Source organism: Semicossyphus pulcher, unplaced genomic scaffold (genome assembly GCF_022749685.1).
Source record: "Semicossyphus pulcher isolate SPU_LCO1_2020_fin unplaced genomic scaffold, fSemPul1.0.p SCAF_12, whole genome shotgun sequence".
Taxonomy (NCBI): Eukaryota; Metazoa; Chordata; class Actinopteri; order Labriformes; family Labridae; genus Semicossyphus; species Semicossyphus pulcher.
Window position 1 is genome coordinate 29,531,123 of NW_027211626.1, and position 22,684 is coordinate 29,553,806.

Sequence of the window (22,684 nt, forward strand, 5' to 3'; positions counted from 1 at the left end):
AAATGTTTGTGAGTAAATGAGGACCTTATGTTCATACATTTAGTTTTGTGAGGCGTGTCTCAGTAGGGGAGGAAAAGAAAGTTTAGGAAAATGTAGGCAGGTCCTTTGAAGGATCATCTTATGTGCAGCATCCTCCTGGACTGGGTCACACAGCAAGTCCAGTCATTAACCAGTTGACCGCTTACACAGTTGACAGGGGTGGAACAAAAACCTTTACAGTTCAAATGTTTTTCTGAGTTTAACTATTGCTGGTCCGACTTCTTTTTATTTCCATTTCTTCCTTAATTTAGTTGTTTACATTAAAGCTAAAAAATAAAATCAAGTCTTAAAAGGTGCTGGGTATGTAGTCAGTAGTCTTCTAGACACTGACTGCAAATCAGGTCACAGTGCAGGCAATTAAACCTAGTCTCTCAGTCAGCTGATGGACAGACAATCAGGAGCAGAGAATAAAGGATGGATGAAGGGAGTGTTCATTACTTGGACATTAATTATTGATGTTTATCACCCCAGAGACTAAATTCAAGGAGCACATAAAGAAAATGGTTCTGTGTACTACAGCCTTTGGCAAATGATTTATAGGTTAATGTATGAATAGACAAAACATATCATTGTACCAGCTCTATATTGACTTCATTTTAATATTGAGACAACTATTTTCTCTGACAGTGATAGGCAAGTCTTTGTTTGTCGCCATTCTCGCCTAACAGAGAGTCTAACTGTGTGCTGTGTAAATATAGCAGCAATATCAAATAAATTAAATCTGACTTAACATCTGTCTGGCATGGCATTCAGAAACCTGTCCCGTCAATCTACTTTGAATTAGGAAGGGCTCTTGGTTTTTGAAAATGGGGAACCTGAAGCTTCCTCTGGTTTTCAGGCTGGTTTCACACAACTGACTAAACAAACAATTTTAGGTTGTTTTTGCACTAAGGATTTTACAAATGAAAATGTTTGCTGTCCTCAAACAGATATTTTAGCCTTTCTTTGTCTTTAAATAATTGAACTTCTAAACCTTAGATTATTCCACTATAGGTTCTGTAAATGTTATAGAGAGAGAGAGAGAGAGAGAGAGAGAGAGAGAGAGAGAGAGAGGAAAGGATAGAAGAAGAGGGGGCGAGTTTGTGTAGTGATTGTCTAAGAGGAAATGAGACAGAAAGTATTTGAGTGCTGCTCACTTAGCTGAGAAACAGCTCTGTGCTGGTTAATAAGAACACTTCCCGTATTGACTAGGCTATTATCATGTCTCTTATCCACATATCTGCTCGCTGTTCATGAGAAGGAAGTAACAGAAACTACCGGTATCTGTCTCTTCAGGTGTGCTCAGCCTGTGTGACCATATCAGGAACCCGGAACCCGCGCACCTGTAAGCTGACGTCATACGCTGAAAGTACCTGCAGCAACTCGTCCAGCTGAACTTCCCTCAGTGACTGAAACTACCTTAAGGAGACAAGACAAAGAAGACGCCACGACGACATTTCGTGAAGGAATATATTTTTCATTAGTTTCACTTTTTCGTTTCATTGCGAGGAATACTCAAAGAGGACTTACAGACTGATGGGGACCGCTGGGTTCGCGGTTTTGGCCATTTTAAGCGTCGTTTTTCAGGTGAGATTTCCTGCTGTTGTAACTTAACTCGACAAACGGCTTCCTCCTATTTCTGTCGTTCTCAAGTGTTTAACCTTAATATGACTGCTGTATGTAATGTTGTAATCTCAATTATTAACATTTGGTAGAACAATATTCTAATGTTTTAGAAGTTACTTCTGGACAGTTCTAAGAGTAATTTCGGGATATCTATTATGCGACTTTATTTCAGTAATGTTAAAATAACACATTAGTCCCACTTGCTGTGCCTTAACGCGTTTTAATTGCACGGTGATACGTGATGGTGGTGGTGACGGCTGTGGGGGCAGTGTTAATTGCGGAATGGTATTTTAATAACTGCTGCTTGTAAGAAGAATGTAAAAGTAATCTCTACTTAAATATGTCAAACTTGTAAGGCAGCTTGAAGTCGCCATTTTTAAGTCTTCCTCCCCCGATGAGTTGTTGGGTCTACACGGGCCTCGCCCTTGTTTCGTCGATGACGTTGTCGGCAGGTTAAATTTCAATCTTAAATGTTTCGGTTTGATCGCTTGCAAAGACAGAATTGTCATCAACAATTTGCTCATATCAATGCTGTTTGCTTTTATGTTGTAATCAATTAGGAGCATAGTTTCTTTTACGAACACGAATACTTCATACAAAATCATTCAAATAGTTTTGTGTTTTAACAGGAAGTCAGATCAGAATTCCAATCAATGATTGATTTAGGCAAGACTTAATTGACATTTTAACAATTAATTTTAATGTCACTTAATTAAAGAAAAGTGTCAAATAAGGTATTTCACACTTTTGGAATCGCTTTTTTTGTTTAATATAAACTCAAACCAAAATTACATTGTTTTTCTTAATGGTTTGTTTTATGTATGGAAGAGTGAAAGGCCAAACAGATGACATGATGGGAGGAATAATGTTTTTTTAAGAATGCATTGTGAGAATAAAGTTAAAAGTTTGAATATAAAAAAGGTATACATAAAGTTGAACATTATTCTCAACATTTTTACTGTATTCTAACATGCCATCTTCATTTTTACAACATTTAGAATGATGATTAAAATGCACATTTATATTTTCTTATACATAGTACAAATACTGAAAATTCAGCTTTATTCTCAAAAATGATAGATGAACCCCCGCTCCCCCCATTTTGTCACCTTATCCCTGGCCCTAAGAGTCTTCCATATTTTCTTTGATTCCCTGCATGTTTCACACTTTTTTGGGGGCATTTGTTAGACCAAACTATTGGATTATTATTGACAGATAAATTGATGATAAATATGTGTTAGATGCAGCACCAGATTGACCCTATGACTCATTGTTTGGTGTTTTCAGTTCTACTGGTGGTAAGGTTTGTTGAACAAAAACACACTGTAAAAGTTTCCTGTCGCCTACATCCTAAATGCATCTAGAATATGATTCATTGACAGGCTGTTTTTGCTCTCCTAGGCCTCAGCTGAACTGACAACTGAGGAGCCAGCATGTGCACCTGGATTCGAGTCAGATATGTTCATTTTAAGAGTGAGCACCAGCCACCTGAAACCACACAGAACACTGGGCAGAGGTAAGATCAATCTAATGCGTGAAACTGTGTGGTGTTCATTTCTTTTGTTCTGTATGATGGGATTATTTTAGGATGGTATTTTTTTTTTTTAGCACATAGAAGCTGAAGAGGCAGCATAGCGGCAATTACAGCCATAGATAAAACTCCTTAGCTTTTGTAAAGTGCTCCCCTGGCTTAGAAGGCCCTCTACAGATTAGTTGTTCACATTGTTCTCACAAGAAGCACAAACAGCGTCAGGTCTCAGCTTGCACTCACTCTGCACCTCATGTAATGCTGCAGGGCAAAACAATGTCCTGAGCCTGTTTTGCAGGGCTTGCTTTTCAAATGGTTTCAAATTCTCTAAGAAAAGGAGCACTTAATTTTATTTCTGTTTACTGAAAGGTGTCATATTATCTGTGTTTTCAGTTAACTTAACTTAGTTAAATTAATATATTATAAGAAATGTAACTTTAGTTGTGCTTTTTTCAGTACCACAGTTTTTTTTAACTGCCACAGTAGAATCTCTAACTGTCCTCTGTGTTGTGGTCTAGGTGCAAAGACGTGTTTGATTCCCATGTCTTTGCTTGGCTGAAACAAGGTTGAACTGCCATGAACCAGGCTTCTTGTTTGCTCAGTTTAGCATAAAGACTTGTTTAACAACTGTCAAGTTCTAACCTGTCGTTCCTCGAAATAAAAACAACACTTGTCTTTTGTGATCAAAAGTTAGACAGAAAATCAAATGCACCAGTCAAACTGAGCATATTCAGTTTTTGCATTGAGTTCAGCTTGCTTGTTATCCTGAAGTAAGAGTGAAAAAGCTGCTCAATAATACAGAATTATCCTGAGAAAGGTTGCAGGAGGCTGGTGCGTATCCCAGGATGCAATGGGCAAGAGGTGGGGGATGACCTTCACACAGAAGCACTGATAGGAAGAATCTACTAAGAGATATGTTAACTTTGAGTTCTTGAAGGCAGACTGAGTAGGATTTGTTGGTTGTGGTTTGTAAACACAACATTCAAAGTTGGCCCCTCCTCTCCAGCCCAACCAAACCTGTCGCTTCCTCCTTTATTCAAACTTACAGTGTGGCACCTGGTCACTATGTTTTTTCAAGCATAGAATGGTTAGCCGGATGTTTATCACAAGTCAGATATTTAGTTTTTTTCTGAGTTTGCAATGATTAGCTAAAAAGCAGTGTACTTAGGTTGTGTAAGCCCAAGGTTAAATATCTGGTCTGAAGCTTGAGTTAAACATCCATTATTGGTTGCATGCATTATTTATTTGTTTTGCAGTTAAGACTTGCCGGGTGTTTCTTTGTATTTTTTGCATATACTCACATATACTTTTCAATGGATAACTCTTTCTTCTGTACAATCACAGTGGGCTTCACTGACTGCATGGATGACACAAAATTTGCGGTCCACAGTGCTGACAGCCGGTTTATGATACAGCGAAACGGCACATTGAAGGTCAGTAGAAATTACTACAATTGATTATTAAATTTCTGTTTGTAATGCCTATCTGTCTAAAAGCTTAACATTGCTTAAACACCTATCGTTTGCTAATTGGGGAAACTACCTGGACTGAAATACAAATTCTCAACAAAAATTCATTTCAGATTGATGCACAGTGAACAAAACTTAGATACAGTGAATAATACTAAACATGACTAATGTGATTTCTGAGATATGGCAGCAACTGCTTGTCTTTTTCTTGACACATGATACACATTAACCTAAGCCCATCAGAAATTGCAGAGATTTAGCTTGACAACAACAAACATCAACAGTGTTATAGCTGTTAATCTACCCTACCTGTGTTCCCAAATGATATCATGTAACTGTTGTAGCCTTTCCATTTGCCCAAGTTTGGTTTTGAAATGTAGAGGGCTTTAGTAAATTGAAACTGTGACAGGCATGTCAGCCTTTTCTTATGAGTGTTTTATTTTGTTCCCTAAAGGTAAAAAGACTGGTTGTTCTTCATGGAGGCCACCTGGACTTCTTAATAATGTACAAAATCTTCGGTGGACGCAAAATGACTGCTACTGTAAGGGTAGTGCACCATAGCCATCACCATGAGCAGCAACAGCATGGGGATCACCAGGAGGTTCGAATTGGGCATCAACATGGACAACAGCAGGAACATCAACAGCAAGAGCATCAACATGGGCATCAGCATGAGAATCAACATGGGCATCGGCAACATCATGGGCAGCAGCCTGAGCATCAACATGGACATCAACATGGGCATCAACATAGACATCAACATGGGCATGAGCAACAACATGGACATCAACATGGGCATGAGCATCAACATGGACAGCAACATGAGAACCACCACCAAAGTGTTGAGCACCATAGTGACAACAAACATCATAATCATCAGCACCACCTTCCTGAAGTGGACTCTTCTAATAACACAGAGGTAGGATTGAGCGCTACTGAATATCATGAAGAGAACTTGCATTCTCTTTCAAATACATTGATGGAAAACATACACTGCAGGTTCTACATTCATCAAATTATGGCTGGAGGCCCTTCACAAACAGACCTTGTTGTGGCATTGTGACAGTGAAAAGAGCTCTCCAGGAAGAGATGCATATTTCTTAAACCAACACTGCCCCTTCATGGCTGTATATGAAAGGTCAAGACTCACAGGTTCCATTTTGTTAGTATAAGTCTTTTTCAGAGCTGCTGGATATTTTTTAAGTCGTATTAGAGTACAAGCTGCATAGTATGGGCTTTCCTTTTTTAAATAGTTTTTTATTACATTTTCAGTATGTGCAATGCAACTTGTTTGGTTTTTTACTATAGGGTGTTTTTGAACCTTTTAGGGCCTATTTCGCAATGCCAGAGTAGATGATATGAGGATTCTTAATTATCTGTGTGCATTTCTATGGTCATGCAAGGATGTAAAAAGTATTGAAATTAACTCTCAAAATAATATTAAAGGCAGAATTAGATGTACAAAGTAGCCTTTTATTCCCTGCAGGTTCTATGAAATGTGTGTATATAACTTTAATCACCCAGTCGACATTTGACGATTATTCCTCCTAAAAAACAAACAAACATAGGTTGAAGTATTCAAATCTATTTTTGCGCAATATGTCCACAAGCGACATACCGATACAAACTCACATGCAAGGATATATTTATTCAAACATAAGCATTCTTTTTAAAAGATCAACATCTTCTTACATCTTGCAAAATAAACAAATAAGAGAATTAGGTTACGGTAGGACGGATATTCAGCGCTCCGAGCGAGCTGTGCTGTGACAGGTATATTCATTTAACATAAACATGCCTTTTTAAAAAATCAACATGCCTATACCAATCTGTAATGCTACGGGTGAGAATCTCTCTCTCCCCGGTCGGGCAGGGATTTGAATTTACTTTGAATATTAATTTTAATAACCAAAAATAATTTTTTAATTACAATTCAGTTATAAATTCAAATTTAGAATATTCGTTGACAGCCCTAGTCTAAACTAATACTACACTTTGATGTGCTGGTTGATGATCAAAAGAATTTGCTACAATTGGCTTAGAGTTCTGTGTTGTATCATTGAGTTCAGTAACACAAGCCACCCTTTTGCCCAGGTGTTTTCAACCCTCACTGACTAAATTGTTTGTTTTGTTTGTGTTTTTTCTAGAGCACGACCGAACAGCAGGTCCCTGTTATGCTTTTCCCCAAGTCTAGTAAAGGGCTGAGCAGGAGGAAGAGAGACTGGGTTATTCCTGAAATCAGTGTTCCTGAGAATGACCGAGGACCATATCCCCTCAAAGTATCTCAAGTAAGAGTAATTCAATTTAATTATTGACTTTAAATTTGACTTTAATGTGTGTCTCCACAGAATGTCACCATTTTGGTTTTCACTGCAGAAATAACCTTAATTTTTTTATTTGTTTTGGTTTTATTAGATCAAAAAAATGTTTACAGTAATTTCAGTTACTACAGTGATTTATAACCCTGTTAACTTGTGATGAAAAGTGAATTACCTTGTTTTCTCGGGACAACCAATAAGGCAATAATTTAGATATGGAGTTATCCGAAGAAGAGTTGTTTCAATACCGAAACAGATGGCATTGTTTGGGTCCAGAGTAAAATGACAATGGTGTAGCTTCCTTATGGTGCTGCTGTAAAATCTCTGTATTTAGAATGGTATAACTCAGGCCTTCTGTGTTTTGTCCAGATTCGTTCCAATGAGGATAAAGTAAAGAAGATCACGTATGGCATCTCTGGTCCAGGAGCTGATGAGCCGCCTGTAGGTCTTTTCAGCATGGACCGACTCTCTGGTAATCTGTATCTGACACAACCTCTGGACAGAGAGGTCCGAGCCAAGTACACGGTAAGCATCCTCTCTGCTGCTAGTTTTAAACGTACACTCTATCTCCACTCATCAGGATGAGTCGGGGAGTCATGGGAAAACATCTCAACATATACTTTGTACTGTTTCCCTTTTAGAATTCATGTTAACCAGCATCTATGTTATCCAGTAAGACAGACTGGCAGTAGATCTTACCTTGCATATCGTATAGTGTTTATATGAATTTAAAGCTGATGGGAGATTTGGTAGGCCAGATCACATTGCAAATTGCATAGATTTCTTCCTTAGAATGAAGAAATCATTATAATAATCATATTTTCTAAGGGGTTTTCTTGTACACCAATGCCCATCTTGTTGCGTTACTGCCACCTGTATATCAGTGATTTAAATGTGGGCTTCGTGGCAGCCATGTGCACGCGTTAGTAATATTGAATAAATAGATAGATTATTCTTGCATGTATAGTATTATAATAAAAATGTGTTTATCTGTGTGCAGTTTAAAGCGTCTGCCATGGATGATAGTGGAAAGGCAGAGGAGCCTATGGATATTGTAGTGAATGTAATTGACCAGAACGACAACAAACCTACTTTTACTCAAGACACCTTTCTTGGAGAAGTTCCTGAGGCCTCGGCAAACGGTACGTCAGTGGATTTGATTGAATCCTGTAAAAGATGTCTGCTCTTGTAAACGTGAAACCTACTTTTTAACACTAACAAAGAGCTGGATGGAGCTGCTCCTGTTTGTCGCCTGGGGATTGCTACACAGTTTATGTGCCAGTTTTGAATATAAAAGAGAGTACGGTCTCGACCTGCCCTTTTTGTAAAGTGTCTTGAGATAACTTTGTATTTGTATAGCGCCAAATCATAACCGGTGTTTTCATTGTCTCTATTTGCCGATCCTTCATTCTTATCATCCTGTAGCCAAGATCTCTATAGTTGGGTTGTCACATTAGCAGAATTTTAAACTTCGATACAACACTAGTATTAAAAAAAATATAAACGATACCTCTTTAGATATCATGGTAAAAAGAAAAAGTCCCTGGCACAAAAATCTGATCATTTTTAAACACCATCCTGAACACAATGATGGTACAGAATCATACGAACCCATTTATAATAATGAAAAAAGAAGACATATTGAATAGGATTTTCCTAAAAGAAGCAATTTATAAAAAGAATAATCCCTCTCCATCATCACTTATGACCCACTAGAAGTCTATGCTGTGTGTGTATCTACAGAGACGTTCCCGTCTGCCTTTATTTTGTTATCCTTCGTAACCCTTGGCTGGGGATTACACACCACTGAGCAATTATCTGCACATCAGGACTCAAAATTGATAGACCATGTTACATCCCTGTCACTGCCTCTATTCTCTGCAGTGTGTCTGTCTGCAACACGCTATAGGGTACCTTGTGCACCTGTATGAGATTCCACAGGGGTGTGACACGGTGTTGCTGTATGTGTTGCGTTATGACTGTATAAGAGCTGCAGAAGTGACATAAGGCAGAGCAGAGAAGCCAGAGACAGCGGGTGGAAGAAGCATGGTTTAAGTTGCATTCAAACAAAATTTGACACCCTTTTGTGGGGTTGTATGGAGGCGTAGGCGTGTTCATTTGTCCTTAGGAACGTTATCGTTCTTAAACAATCCAAAAATGTTATTTTCCAATTCCAGGTTCCACTCTTCACTCTAAAGGTTGCGTGACCACAGCTGCTCTCAATGGCTCATTTTTGTAGGGTTGAATATCTGATTGTATATTAATACCAAATGTAACATTTGGTATTACAAGACGTCGACAACAAAATAACATAACTGACTGACACTTCATGCACACCGTAATCATCAGGTGCATTGTTTAGAAGATTGTTAGAAAGAAATACATCTCACACCTCATTAAAGTAGTTCTCTGAACGATTTGACATTTTAATTTTGATGATATTGTACTTATTTCCACTCATTACTTCCCTCTCTCCAGGTTTTGAGGTCATTAAAGTGGTGGCAACGGATCTTGATGAGGAAAATAACGACAACTCAGATATCCGCTACCGTATTCTTGGGCAGGAGCCGGAGTTTCCCATTGACACCATGTTTGTCATTAATTCAGTTACTGGAGGCATCAGAGTCAACGCTGATGGTCTAGACAGAGAGGTGAGGCTTTTAAAACACATTAAATGAGGGTAAATGCTTTCAAACAGGTGCATTTTTATGATACTACCGATTAGGATAATTAATGATATAATGAGTGTGTGAAATTATGGCAAAATGTTTAGGCCTTCCAGTTGATGAATTAAACTCATTGTGTTTCTCTCCTTGCAGAAATACCCAAAGTACACTCTGAGGGTACAAGCAGCAGACATGAAAGGAGAGGGCTTGACTGGAGAAGCAAAAGTTATCCTTACTGTCACAGATAGCAACGACAATGCTCCGGTCTTCACTCAGTCCTCTGTAAGTACAACGGTTCTATTAATGGGAATTTGCTCTTTGCTAAACCCCTTGCCTGTAGAACAATTGTCCAGTCATGGCTTAGCAACTTCAACTACGTACAGCATATCTGTCAAGCTCAAGAGTTCTCAACCTGCTGAAACAGTGTCCATGAGTCTGTAGTAATAGCATTAGTCTTTTTCAGATCTTTACAAAAACAAAACGCCACAAAAATTGCAAGTTATGATCAATATGTTTGTCAGCTCCTGTATAAGAGCAGCTTATGTTGATGGTAACAAGCTTACTAATGTTAACATTGTTGTTGGCCATTAGAAAGAATGCAGGTTTAAGGCTAAATTTCCTTCAGATTACAAACCAAGAGGCTATTTTCACATACAGTTTATGACAGTAACCCAATGTTACCTTAAGTGATTATGTTAGCTGGGAAAATTAGTGTTCCCCTGAGAGAATGCCATTCTTTAATTCTGTGTGAAATCATGGACCCAGGGTTTTAAAAATAAATATGAATTCCAAATCTGCATGTATTGCAAGAACAAAAAGCTAAACAGCCACAGCAAGAGTAACTTGGGGGTAACACAAATGTGCTTTTGTAAGTTAGCAAAAAGAAACAACACCCAGGTCTTTCTTTCTCTGCTTGCTTTACTTGCGCACTTTTAACACATCCCTTCCACTCTCCTAGTATACAACATCAATTGCAGAAAATAAAGCAGACGTTCAGATCCTTAAAATGTCAGTGACTGATGGTGATGAGGCACATTCCCCAGCCTGGAACGCCAAGTTCATGATTGTCGATGGTGATCCTGGAGGACTTTTCACTGTGAAAACAGGAAGTAACAAACATGAAGGCATCATTTCAACCGCCAAGGTAGGAAGTAAATCGAGAATTCTCAAATAAGCCACAATGTTAAAGTTGTAAGATAACTGTCAGTTGATTTGGGTTAAATCTATGGATTTTCATTATGTATTGTATAGCAGTGTATTAATAGTAACAATACCTTTCATGTAAATAGTTAAGTAACCAAAAGAGATGTAAGACATTTGTCTGAGTTGTGCTGCTCTGTGTTTCCTGCCTTCGAACCAGGGTCTTGACTTTGAGAAGAGCGCCAAGCACACTCTGCTAGTAGCAGTGGAGAATGAAGTTCCTTTTGCTTATCCACTGCCCACTGCCACCGCCACTGTAGTGGTAGATGTAATCGATGTCAATGAAGCTCCAATCTTTGATACAGTAGATAAGACTGTGGCAAAACGGGAGGATCTTCCTGTTGATGGTGATGTGGTGCAATACACTGCTTCTGACCCGGACACTGCACGCAAACAGAAAGTCACGTAAGCTCAAACTAATATGCTTAAACACATTTTCAAAGAAAAAAGGAACAAAATTTAGAGGCACAAGTCAAAGAGTAAGATGCTGTCTGACCAGAATCAGCCGTTGAATACACTGAAAGATTTCACACTCTGTTCACAGAATATAGGAGTTGCTAGTCTACCACATAACCCTTTTAAAAAACCAACAATGACCAAGTCAAACAGCAACACTAACAAAAAAATTAATGGGTCTGACTGGCAACTCTCATGTCTTGCCAATTAAAATACCTGTTTTTGTCACTGGTGTCTGGGGGCTTCAAAGAGAGCTTGAAATACTATCCAAGTCTGTCAGTGGCAAACACACTGCACAGAGAGATCACATTGCAGCCGTTGCAACTTGTTTTCGTGACTGGAACAAGTCCAGAACTATTTGCACCTATTAATCATTTAGACCCAAAAATATGTTAAATTCGGCCTAGGATATATAGATTCCAATATTCCCCTTTAACCTCTGAGCAGTTGGACCAAGCAGTGAATTTACATTGAATTAAATACTTTGAAAGTTGATACAGAGGATGAAAGTGTGGCTTCCAAATTGAGTCCTTAGCCCCTAGCCAAATACATTTTAAAATGTGAAATGTCTTAACACTGCCATGTCATATCAAAGAACACATGCGGTATATAGTGTGTTATCTCGGTATTATGTTCTTGACATATTTCCGTGATTATCTTGTTTATTACAGGTATAGAATAATTCGAGACCCTGCAGGCTGGCTGGACGTGGTCAAAGACACAGGCCTGATTAAAGTGAAAAGCCGCATGGACAGAGAGTCCCTCTTTGTCAAGGACAACAAATACACAGCACTTATTGGTGCCTATGACAATGGTAGGTAGGAGGCAAGACGTAAACTTGGACATAATCTTACTATGATGCTTTGAGCTTACATAGAATTGAGTGTATTTTTTTCTCCTGATTTGTGTTTGTCTCTCACCTGAACAGACGAAGTCCCAGCCACAGGAACTGGTACTCTAATAATCCTGCTTGAAGATGTCAATGACAATGCACCTACCATTGTAGAACGAAGAATCGAGGTGCGTCTCCTTTCCCAAACACATGCACATTTTAAATTGACATGATTTGTATGCAGAACTTGTATTCTGTGACAAATTTGACTTTAAAAAAAATGATATACTCAAGATGTGACAACATGAATGAAATGAAATGAAATTAATTATTAATTACTTCTTTCTACAGAGGTAAATTAGTTTTAAAGCTGCTGTTGTGCAGCAACATGAGCAGTGGACACAAATGCCTAAATGTGATATTGTGTTTTCTCAGGTGTGTAACAAGGACACAGCCTCTCAGCTGTTGTCGGTGACGGATAAAGATGGACCAGGCTTTGCTGCTCCTTATCGTGTCTCTTTACACGACATGTCAAAGACTAACTGGACTGCTAGAATGAACGAAACCAGTATGTCAACTTTTAATACATCACTAAAAATGAAACCTTTGCTGCTCAGGAGTATCCAATTTGATAACAGTACCAAAGAGAAAATGTTTGTTCCTTCAAGCAAAAAATCATTCTTTAAGGCTTTAAAAATCAGCTAAAGTTGGATTTTATTGGACATTTGAATTAACTAGATCAGGTGCCACCTAAAGTAAGATCTAAAACTTAAATAAGGGTTATGTTCCATGTCAGAGATGCTTCAGTTTAGGTGTAAGAAAATATGTATTTTGCTGAGATCTCAATGACTGGAATATACTGGGGAGGTGATAAACAGCAAAGCCTGAGGTGAACGCCTTAGTAGAGAAAAAAAGTCCCTATGAAACAAATTTACACAGAAGCTAGTTAAGGCCAAGTTATGCTTTATATTATTGGTGGAATAATTATGGAAATGTTCCCCTTCTTTTGCAGAAACGGGCATCATCCTGAATCTAGCCAGTCAGCTGCCCAGAGGGGAGTACACAGTTGTTCTGAGGGTTGCAGACAACCAGGGCCTGGAGCAGGACAGCACTGTCCAGGCCAAGGTGTGTGACTGCTCAGGTGAACAAGTGACCTGCAGAGAAACAAGAGCAGCTGGCGCCGACCTGCCTGTAATCCTGGGAATACTGGGAGGCATCCTGTTGCTGCTCAGTAAGTCTGATTTTGTTATGTAAATTGGGGTGTGCTTTGTGATTACAGTGCAATCATCTTAGTCTGTATATAGATGAAGTATAAGGATCATGTCATATTTATTTGGGTCCCATAGAACTATGTGGTTTTGACTGGTCTATTAGTGACCCTGTGAAACTGTTCTGCTGACAGGCCAAACTTTTTTCACTTGAGCATTGCTGTCCCTGCGCTGTAGAAACTGATTGGATTTGTGGTGACTGTATCATGTGGGTGTGTTGTATTCAGCGTTGTGCTCTGTATGTTCAGTGCTGGTGTTGCTGCTGCTGCTGTTCGCCAGGCGCAGGAGAGTAGAGAAGAAGGAGCCTCTACTGCAGGACGATATCAGAGACAACATCTATTACTATGATGAAGAGGGAGGTGGAGAGGACGATCAGGTAAATTAGGACATATGTTAGGACTGATTTTGTTTGTGATGAGATAATCTTACTGAAAATAGTCATGGTGTAGTAATTGAAAGTCAGGATCGGAAAACATAGTCTACATTTCATATAAAATTAAGGCACACGACTTCAGTCAGGCAAACAGTGCTGTGATCAGGCACTTAAAGTTAGTGTTTCCTCTGAAATTTAAATTGTCACAGCAGACAGTCTAAAAGTAGCAAGACCAGACTGTGAAAACACAATGACCCTAAATGAATGAATATTAATGATATTGCTGGATTATGATTGAGGCATGTTATATAGTGGTTCAATGCTGCGTTTTAGGTTTCGATAGTTGAGGTAAAATGTATCATAATTTAAAAAATGTAAAGTAACAACAGCTGACAGATAATTGTAGTAAAGTAAAAAGTACAATATTTCAGTCTGATATGTAGCGGAGTACAAGTATTAAGTAGCTTAAAATACATCTCAAATATTTTTTTAACCTGGGCCCTGTATTGTCATGTTTTGGTGTGTAATTGACTAATAGAATCAAACAGTTTTTTTTGTAAAAACCATCACAGCCTATTGCCTGCTAGAGGAATTTAATAACTAAGTGTTTGAGTCAGTCACTGGAAGCACCGTCTGTGCACTGTAAGGTTAAATTACTGTTTTCGTCAATGGTGGCTTTGGAGAGTCATGTAACTGTTTTAAAAAGCACTTTATCCTTTTAATCAAAAGGACGATCACTGCAGAAGACCCATTCTATAATGTTGTCAGACACCTAGTTGACGCACTTTGTTCAGGACTATTTTTCCACAAGGATGACATTTTAGCTGTTACAGTCGGTTTTGCTACTGCCAGCTGACGTAATCTCTATGAGCAATTCCAAATGACTGTATATATATTCCAATGAATGTATGTATAGATGGACGACGTGTCTCCAGCTGCTCTCATTGTAAGAAATTGAAGCCAAAATAGGGCCCGTGACGGGTGCCAGAGTTGCGCAATACAGATCGGCGGGTGGAGCCTTAAATTACCCGAAAAACACAGCAGAGATAACAGCAGAACAGCTTCTTGTGTTGATCTGAAGCAGACATTCAAAGATATGGAAACTTCAATGACTTCAGTGATTGTTTTAGTTACATTTCCTCTCGCAGATCCTCCTCTACTCTGCTAATCCGGAACAGATCGCTGCTGGAGCCATATTTGTCAAAAGAGCTGTCAATTTACAAATTTACAATTAACAAATTAAAACTAAACTTGTTAGAAAAATGAACACTTGGGCGTAAATCAGCATCAAAATAAGTAACCGAGGAGGAGGCGGGCTTTATGACCTATACTGAAGCTAGTCAGCAGGGAACATTAGAGATGTTTTGGCTAAACTTTTAGGGAGCTGCCATGTCGACCATTTTATAAACAGTATGGTTTGTACGTATTAGTCATTTAGAGCCCAAAAAATGTTAAAATAGGGCCCAAGTTCAGAACACCAGAATCCCAGTTAAATGGAAATACTAATACATATCTTAATCATAATGAGGAGTATCGAATCACAGTTGGACATTTATTGTATAAATGCTCAAAGGGACGTAGTTGTTGTTAAGCGTAACAATGACTTTTTTTTTCTCCTTCAGGACTATGATCTGGGTGTTCTGCACCGTGGTCTGGACGACCGTCCTGAGGTGTTCAGGAACGACGTGATGCCAAACTTCATGCCAGCTCCGCAGTACCGGCCTCGCCCTGCCAACCCGGAGGAAATCGGCAACTTCATTGATGATGTAAGTAAAAGTATAAAGAGCTCCTACTGAATTATGACTAACGATGCTATGTTGCCAAATTAATTATTTTAATTCTGTTTTTAAAGCATCTTCAAAAATCCCAAAAATATAGAAATTCTTTTTTTATACAAAGGTCAACACAAGCTATAAAATATTTATCAAGCTCCATTCTGCTCGTGTTAATACCCCATTTATCTATGACTCTTTATTCAGTGATATATTGACTTTGCAATATGATTCTATATTACTGTATCATCCTCTCTCTCCACCTTTCCTGACTTGATCCCTCTGTAAATGTTCTGTAACGTGTGCACTGCTTCTCTTTCAGAACCTGAAGGCAGCAGACAACGACCCAACAGCGCCCCCCTATGACTCCCTGCTGGTGTTTGACTATGAAGGAGGCGGCTCTGACGCAGGAAGCCTCTCATCTCTGAACTCATCGAGCAGCGGAGACCAGGACTACGACTGCCTCAATGAATGGGGGCCACGTTTCAAGAAACTGGCCGACATGTACGGAGGAGGAGAAGATGACATGCTGTAAATGTTCCAAATAACAAACAATACAGATAGGTGGATGCACATGCAAGGATTCTGTCTCAGTTCAGTCCTATCAGCAGCTAACTGCTCTGAAGCCAAAGGATTTTTTTTTTTTTTATTTTTTTTTTTACACAAGTTCACCATTTTGAATGGTTAAGCTCTGTCTGCTGGTCCTTTAGATCCCTGTTTGACTTCTAGGCTAAAGACTAAATGATACTGTTGTTTATTTCTGTTCATTGAGTTCTGAAGCTACATCATCTGTCTCAATGAGTTTGAGGCTGATACTTCATCCTGGGTTGTATCTTTCTGGGTGAAGCAGGGCGTGCAAACAGATGCTTGCAGTTGCACTGGTAATGTTTGTGTAATTTTGGCAATGTATGGTACTTTACATTTTTCAGTTGTTTTGTGTGAGATTGTACTACTGCTTCAGTTAAATGTCATTGTTTTGTTTTTCTGTTTGAGGAATGAAATTACAGATGCTTTAGATAAAAACCCAGGTAGCCAGCCAAGGCTGTGTCGCCCTCTGAGGGTCAATGAGTTATAAATAAATGCTTTTTTAAAATGTTGTAAAGTGTCTGTTCAGCTGACATCTTAATTGCATTGTAATGTCGAAACACCTTTATGCTGTTGCCTCTAAAGGTACTTTACTACGCTTTGTTCATTAAATTTTTTTATAAAGTTATCTTAATACAACTATGGACTGGTGAGTTTATTAAACAGTGGCAGCTGTATTTGACAGCGCCTGTACAAAAGTAAGCAAATTTACATCTGTAGTTCCTGGACAGGAAACGGTAGCATCTGTAACACGAGTATAAAAAGCCATAGAAGTACGTAACACATGATAGTGCAGCAGAGCAGCAGTTGTGACAATCGTGGAGCCATAGAGGGTGAAGTTTTTCAGTAACCCTTAAAAAACATGCATAGTGCAAGAATTACTCACTAGATGAGCTGGAGATCGAACCACTGATTTCAGATCAGTGGCTGGCCCGCTTTACTTCCCGAGCCTACAGCTATCCCCTTTAAAAATCAGTGAACTTAACAGCTTAGCCCTCAACTGTTACCTTTTTGTCCATTTGCCCCTCAAAACCTGCTCAGGGTGGAAAGCTCAAATGCTGTAATATTATTGTACTGATGTGTTTCAGATTGCAAGTCCTGTAAACTTAAGGAACGTATCGTGTAATACTCCCTAACAGTCCATAATGGTAATGTTAGTGAGGAAGTGGTTGAATACTAAGTGCTGTCTACAAGCGTCCTGCCATTCATGTGGATGTTACTTTGACACGTACCCCCTACCTAAGCATTGTTGCAGACCAAGTGAAACCCCGTCATGAAAACAGTATAATGCGCCCTGCCACGCTGCAAAAATGGTTCAGGAATGGTTTGAGGAACACGTCAACAAGTTCAAAATGTTGACTTGGACTCCAAATTCCCCAGATCTCAATCCAATTGAGCATCTGTGGGAATTGCTGGACAAACAAGTCCCATCCATGGAGGCCCCACCTCGCAACTTACAGGACTTAAAGGATCTGCTGCTAACGTCTTGGAGCCACCTCAGCACACCTTCAGAGGTCTAGTGGAGTCCATGCCTCAGCTGATCAGAGCTGTTTTGGTGGCAAATGGGGGACCTACACAATTTTAGGTGGTTACAATGTTATGGCTGATCGGTGTATATTCCCCATTGTGTTAAGTTTGTCAGGTCAGTTTTATTTATCTTTATCTTTATCATGTTAAGTAAACAAAGCCTGAGTTAAGTTATGTTTAGATGACCAGTTTTATGGTCCAAGACCAACATCCAAGAATTGCTGTTTTTCACTCAAAAGTCACATTTCTTCACCACTATCAACAGTGATCCAATAATCAATGACATTTTTATTTAAGCATATACAACTAAGCAGAAAACCCACTCTGCAGACCTGAATTGATATAAACATTATCCCAACAGTTACATGAAGGTTCCAACTAACTATTTCTTCAGAAGTTAATTTTCTGCTTTACTTGCTGGAAAAAAGTGTAAACTTTCATATCTAAGTGATGTATTAACTGCTGCCCCTTGAGGGCAGTGTGGCTGCATGGTAGATATGATCATTATTTTTCTTAATACCTCTCCATCATACAGTATCGTACAGGATTGAACCAATTTATTGAGAAACACAAGCTGATTAAGATAAGAGAGATTACTGAATAATTTAATGAGTAATGTTTCCCCCATTTTGTACTTGATCAAGAAGAGAAAAGGTGTGTGTGTGTGTGTGTGCGTGTGGGTGTGCGTGTGTGTGTGCATGCGTGTGGGTGTGCGTGTGTGTGTGCATGCGTGTGTGTGTGCGCGCACGTGCGTGTCTGGAGAGAGACAGTGGTTGGATCTCCAAGTGGTGGCTCAGGTTATCTTCTGTTAATGCATCCTGTTGTTTTGACCTCTCTCTAAGATGCGGAGCGGAGATGTGGAGCCATTCTGGGCCAGACAGTGTAAGTGTGTCACATTTAATGCTGAAGTCAATCATTTTTTGTGAGAGGGGTCTTTTACCAGAATTACTATAACCCCCCCACTCCAGTATGACTTTTACCCTGATGCAGAACCTGATAGCAGGGATTTGTCCACCCCACCCCCCATGTCTAAACCAAACCGATGTCCCTTGGTCATTGTCCAGAACAAGGGAATGGGGCAGCATGGTATCGACCATTCTGTTACATTCATTCCATTGTTCCACTTATACACAAGTCATAAAGAGTACCTACATTTAAGTGACTCACCATAACTGAAAGCTCTGACTAAATAACATGTTTGACTCAGGGATCAATCATAAGTCAGCTCTTTCTTCAGGTGAGATGTCCCACTGTTGGCAGCTCTCCACATCAGACCCACCTGCTGTTGACTTTCTCTTCATATCAGATTCACCAGACTTTCTAAAGAGCAGGTATTACACAGTGGTAGAGTCGGTCGTCTCTCAATCGGAAGGTTGGGGGTTCGATCCCTGAGTGCTACAGTCACATGTCTAAGTGTCCTTGGGCAAGACACTGACCCAAAATTGCTTCTGGTGGCATGGCCATCGGGTATGAATGGGCATGGATCTGATTGGAGATTGGCACTTAGACCTTTGCCATCAGTGTGTGAATGGGTGAATGTGACATGTAGTGTAAAAGTGTTTGCGTGGTCGGAAGACTAGAAAAGCGCTATATAATAAGTACAGTCCATTTAACATTACTCCAAATTCTATCATCACTGTTTTATTGCTACACTATTTGTAGCAGCACACCAGTACAACAAACCAGCACAATCCTTCAGTCTGTGCTTTTAGCTGTATTATTATCTGACAATAACAAAAATAAAGTGTCACAAAAACTGTCACAGTTGTCTCTTTAATGGATCTTCAATCCAGAGGCTGTGCATTTCTTGTTTGACTGTCTGCAAGTGTGCAAGCATGACAGATGTATTTTTGAAGTGTTTAACAGCCTGTCTTTGGAGGTCATCATTGTGATATTTTGTTTTGATTATTGTTTCTATCAGGGACCATATACAAAATACATGAATCAAAAAAAGGGAAACAATGCATTATACCAGATTTAGTTACTTGCTAAAAATAAACTTCATTTGTATAGCACATTTTTCTAGCAATTTTACATAGTGCTTTACAACATCAACAAACAGATGATGGTATTTAAAATGAGGATAAACCAAAAACACATGAGCATATCCGAAGTAGAAACAATAGACTGAATATTATTAAATAAATAAGAAAAAACAGCCCAACCAGGGAAATGGAGCTGACACTTGTAAATACATTTTAATATCACATCACCATGAGGAAATAATCATTTACTTATTACAGACAAAGTCATGTTTCTCATTTAATTATAACAGTAAATCCACACATACAGTGGAAATACACACAACAATGTGTTTTGTATTTCTCTGATTTTTCTGTTTGATTTGTTTTTATTTGTGCTTTTGAAATCTACACACCTGATGATGTACAGATTTTCTGGCAGTTGAGTCTCTTTGAAAACTTATGGATGGGTCATTTCCAACCTTTATAACAATGCAAGAGTTAAACACACAGGTGCAGATATTGTACCAATAAATAATTATTAAAAAAACAATGGCAATAAACTGCTAAAAATATCACTTCACTTAATCCAGGGTTTTGCAGAATCGTCCATCATCAACACTCTATATGGCCGTAGGGTTGGACATCCCTAATATTCACTCTCATTTTGTCTTTCCCTTTTTTTGCAACTCGACATAAAAAATCGACACACTTTCTCACATCCATCATGCTTTTTCTGATCATTCTAAATTTGGAGTGACCACTTCCTTTCTACTACTCTTTGCATTCTTCAGATTGTAATAATGTTCCCAAGCTGCATTTTAAAGTAACTGGCCGGCATTGATCCACTCAGCTGAATCCATTCCTCACTTCTGTAAAGTCTAAAATGTTTCCTTTTGACTTTCAAGTGTTGATGTTATGTACATACAGGATCAAAACTCAAACCTAAGTCACGTATGATCCCTAACTACACTGATCCCTAACCCATTACTCAACTCAGGAGGCGAGGATGGAGGTGACATCACAGTGAGTGTCAGTCCCTTATCCACTGAGTCCCTCTCCTTGGTCTCTGTGACCTCTTCTCACACAGATCACACAGTCTGTCCTCCCATGCAGCTCCACATGAAGCTCTGCCTGTGCTGAAGTCTAGAGAGGACACGAGAACTCCAGGTCACTGAGGGGAGACTTCAGGCAGCCCAGCACATCCCCCAGACAGAGGAGCTTCTTGGTCCGAGCCGATTGGGCCTTTCTGGACCTGTGGGAGTGGCCCTCAACACCATGACCAAGTCAGCTGTCCTGGAGGGAAAGAGCAGAGATGTATATATATAAAATATAAATAAATATATATATATAAAAAGATGGACGACATGACAGCTCCCTAACAGTGAAGCCAAAACATTTGAGCGCCCCCTGCTGACTGGCTGCAGTATAGATCATAAAGCCTGCCTTCTCCATGTTAACAGGTGGGACATGAGTCAAACTATAAATTCAAAATACACGCCCGATACATTTTTCGCATGGTTTCTCAACATGGTTTCTGTCATTATAGTTAGTTCTTATCATGCTGATTTACATCCAAGTGTTCATTTTTCTGGCAAGTTTATTTTTTTGACAGCTCTGTTGAAAAATACGACTCCTGCAGCCGATCTGTTCTGGATTAGCAGAGAAGAGGAGGAACGCCGAGAGGAAACGTAAGTAAAACAATCACTACAGCTATTGAAGTTCCCATATCTGTGAATGTTATTCAGACCAACACAGCTATTCTGTTAAACACGGCGGCGTGCGGGATCCTTGCTGGGGTTTTTTGGTAGGTTAAATGTGTGTTTTGGATAGCGGAAGTGGCCACGGCACCCACCGATCTCTACTGTGCAACTCTGGCTCCAAATTACGTCACCATCGCAAGATGGCAGCGCCTATCACAGGGGCTATTTTGGCATCAATTTTGTACAATGAGAGTCGATGCCGACGCGTCGTCCATCTATATGTACAGTCTCTGGTCTGTATATTACATAAGCACTCAACTCTTTTTATTATTGCTTTGCCTGTTTATATGGTTTTCATCTTTGCAGTGAGTATCCTGTTACACACTCACTTACACATATTTAGACAATTGTAAAGCTGTTTTATGTACTAACTTGGCCAGCACTAAAGAGGGTACACATAAAACTGCTTGTAAAAACTACAAATGGTGTCTGATAAGCCTTCAAACATATCGATCTGTTCCTTTCACCAAAGTTCCACTTTTTTTTTTCTGGTAAAAGACACCCTCCCTTGGGTGTCAGAAGGTTGCTTCCACCACCAGATGAATGTTGTGTATGTTTTAATAATGTTAAAATGTTTCACATATCACCTTTAAATAACATTTACAGCTACCTGTTCCATTACCTTCCTTCTGTGTGCAACCCCGTTCAGTAGGAGCTCTCCTGAGATGTCTGACCTCTGCTGAGGATCCACGCTGCACCGGGAGGAAACTGCCTGGTGCTGCCCCTCATTCTGGTTTTCCCAACGGGCAAAACCTTTATTTTTAGATGTTTTCCTGTGAGTCCTATATTTCATTTTGGGGAAAGTGTGGGAGCCGCTGTCTGTTGCCCCCCAGCTGCAATCAGGCCACAGGGGCTCAGTCTGGGTTGCCTGGCTGGTGGTGGCCCTCTGCAGGCGCACAGAGATCCTCTGTGCTGAGCCAGTCATCAGAGTGATGGACTGAGGGTCCAGAGCTGGACCTGCTGATGTGACAGATGGGAACTCAAACACCTCATCCTCATCTGAAGGAGGGAATACAGAAAATTGTGAACAAGTAGATTAGAATAAGGTACTAAACTGTGGTGGGCTCATTTATAAATGTGTGTAGCAGAAAATGACCTTTGCAGGTGGGCAGTGCGGGGCTGCTGGGCAGTGAGCTGTGGGTCAGTCTGGCTGGAGAAACACTGCCCAGAGAGCCGGAACGGATCAGCTTCCTACAGGCCAGCACCAGCAGCTCCCGACATTGTTTATGACAGTTTACTCCACAGTCTGCAATGTAAATACACAAACATCAGCTTATATTCAGGGGAGAAAATGGGTCATCATATTGTGTTTAATAAGCAAC

The 22,684-nt window shown here is 39.6% G+C and overlaps 2 protein-coding genes across 3 annotated transcripts in view; one reads left to right on the top strand and one right to left on the bottom strand.

Annotated features, from left to right (window-relative positions):
- The first annotated feature begins 1,436 nt into the window (after window positions 1-1,436).
- Window positions 1,437-16,750, top strand: cdh1 (cadherin 1, type 1, E-cadherin (epithelial)). The gene is made up of 18 exons (XM_069658357.1): window positions 1,437-1,605; window positions 3,046-3,160; window positions 4,517-4,605; window positions 5,096-5,560; window positions 6,789-6,929; window positions 7,329-7,484; window positions 7,960-8,101; window positions 9,438-9,610; window positions 9,779-9,907; window positions 10,584-10,769; window positions 10,986-11,230; window positions 11,953-12,095; window positions 12,210-12,301; window positions 12,549-12,681; window positions 13,126-13,344; window positions 13,630-13,757; window positions 15,377-15,520; window positions 15,849-16,750. The coding sequence occupies exons 1-18, from the start codon at window positions 1,555-1,557 to the stop codon at window positions 16,059-16,061; spliced, it is 2,964 nt and encodes a 987-aa protein (XP_069514458.1). The 5' UTR covers window positions 1,437-1,554; the 3' UTR covers window positions 16,062-16,750.
- A 3,035-nt stretch (window positions 16,751-19,785) lies between these two features.
- rasgrp3 (RAS guanyl releasing protein 3 (calcium and DAG-regulated)) overlaps window positions 19,786-22,684 on the bottom strand; it is a 32,703-nt gene continuing 29,804 nt past the window's right edge. For both annotated transcript variants that reach the window (XM_069658986.1, XM_069658985.1), the window contains 3 exons: window positions 22,459-22,608; window positions 21,985-22,361; window positions 19,786-20,895 (listed from right to left, as the gene is read on the bottom strand). In XM_069658986.1, the coding sequence (XP_069515087.1) occupies window positions 20,887-20,895; window positions 21,985-22,361; window positions 22,459-22,608 (536 nt within the window). In that variant the 3' untranslated portion in view covers window positions 19,786-20,886. The remainder of the gene's footprint in view (window positions 20,896-21,984; window positions 22,362-22,458; window positions 22,609-22,684) is intronic.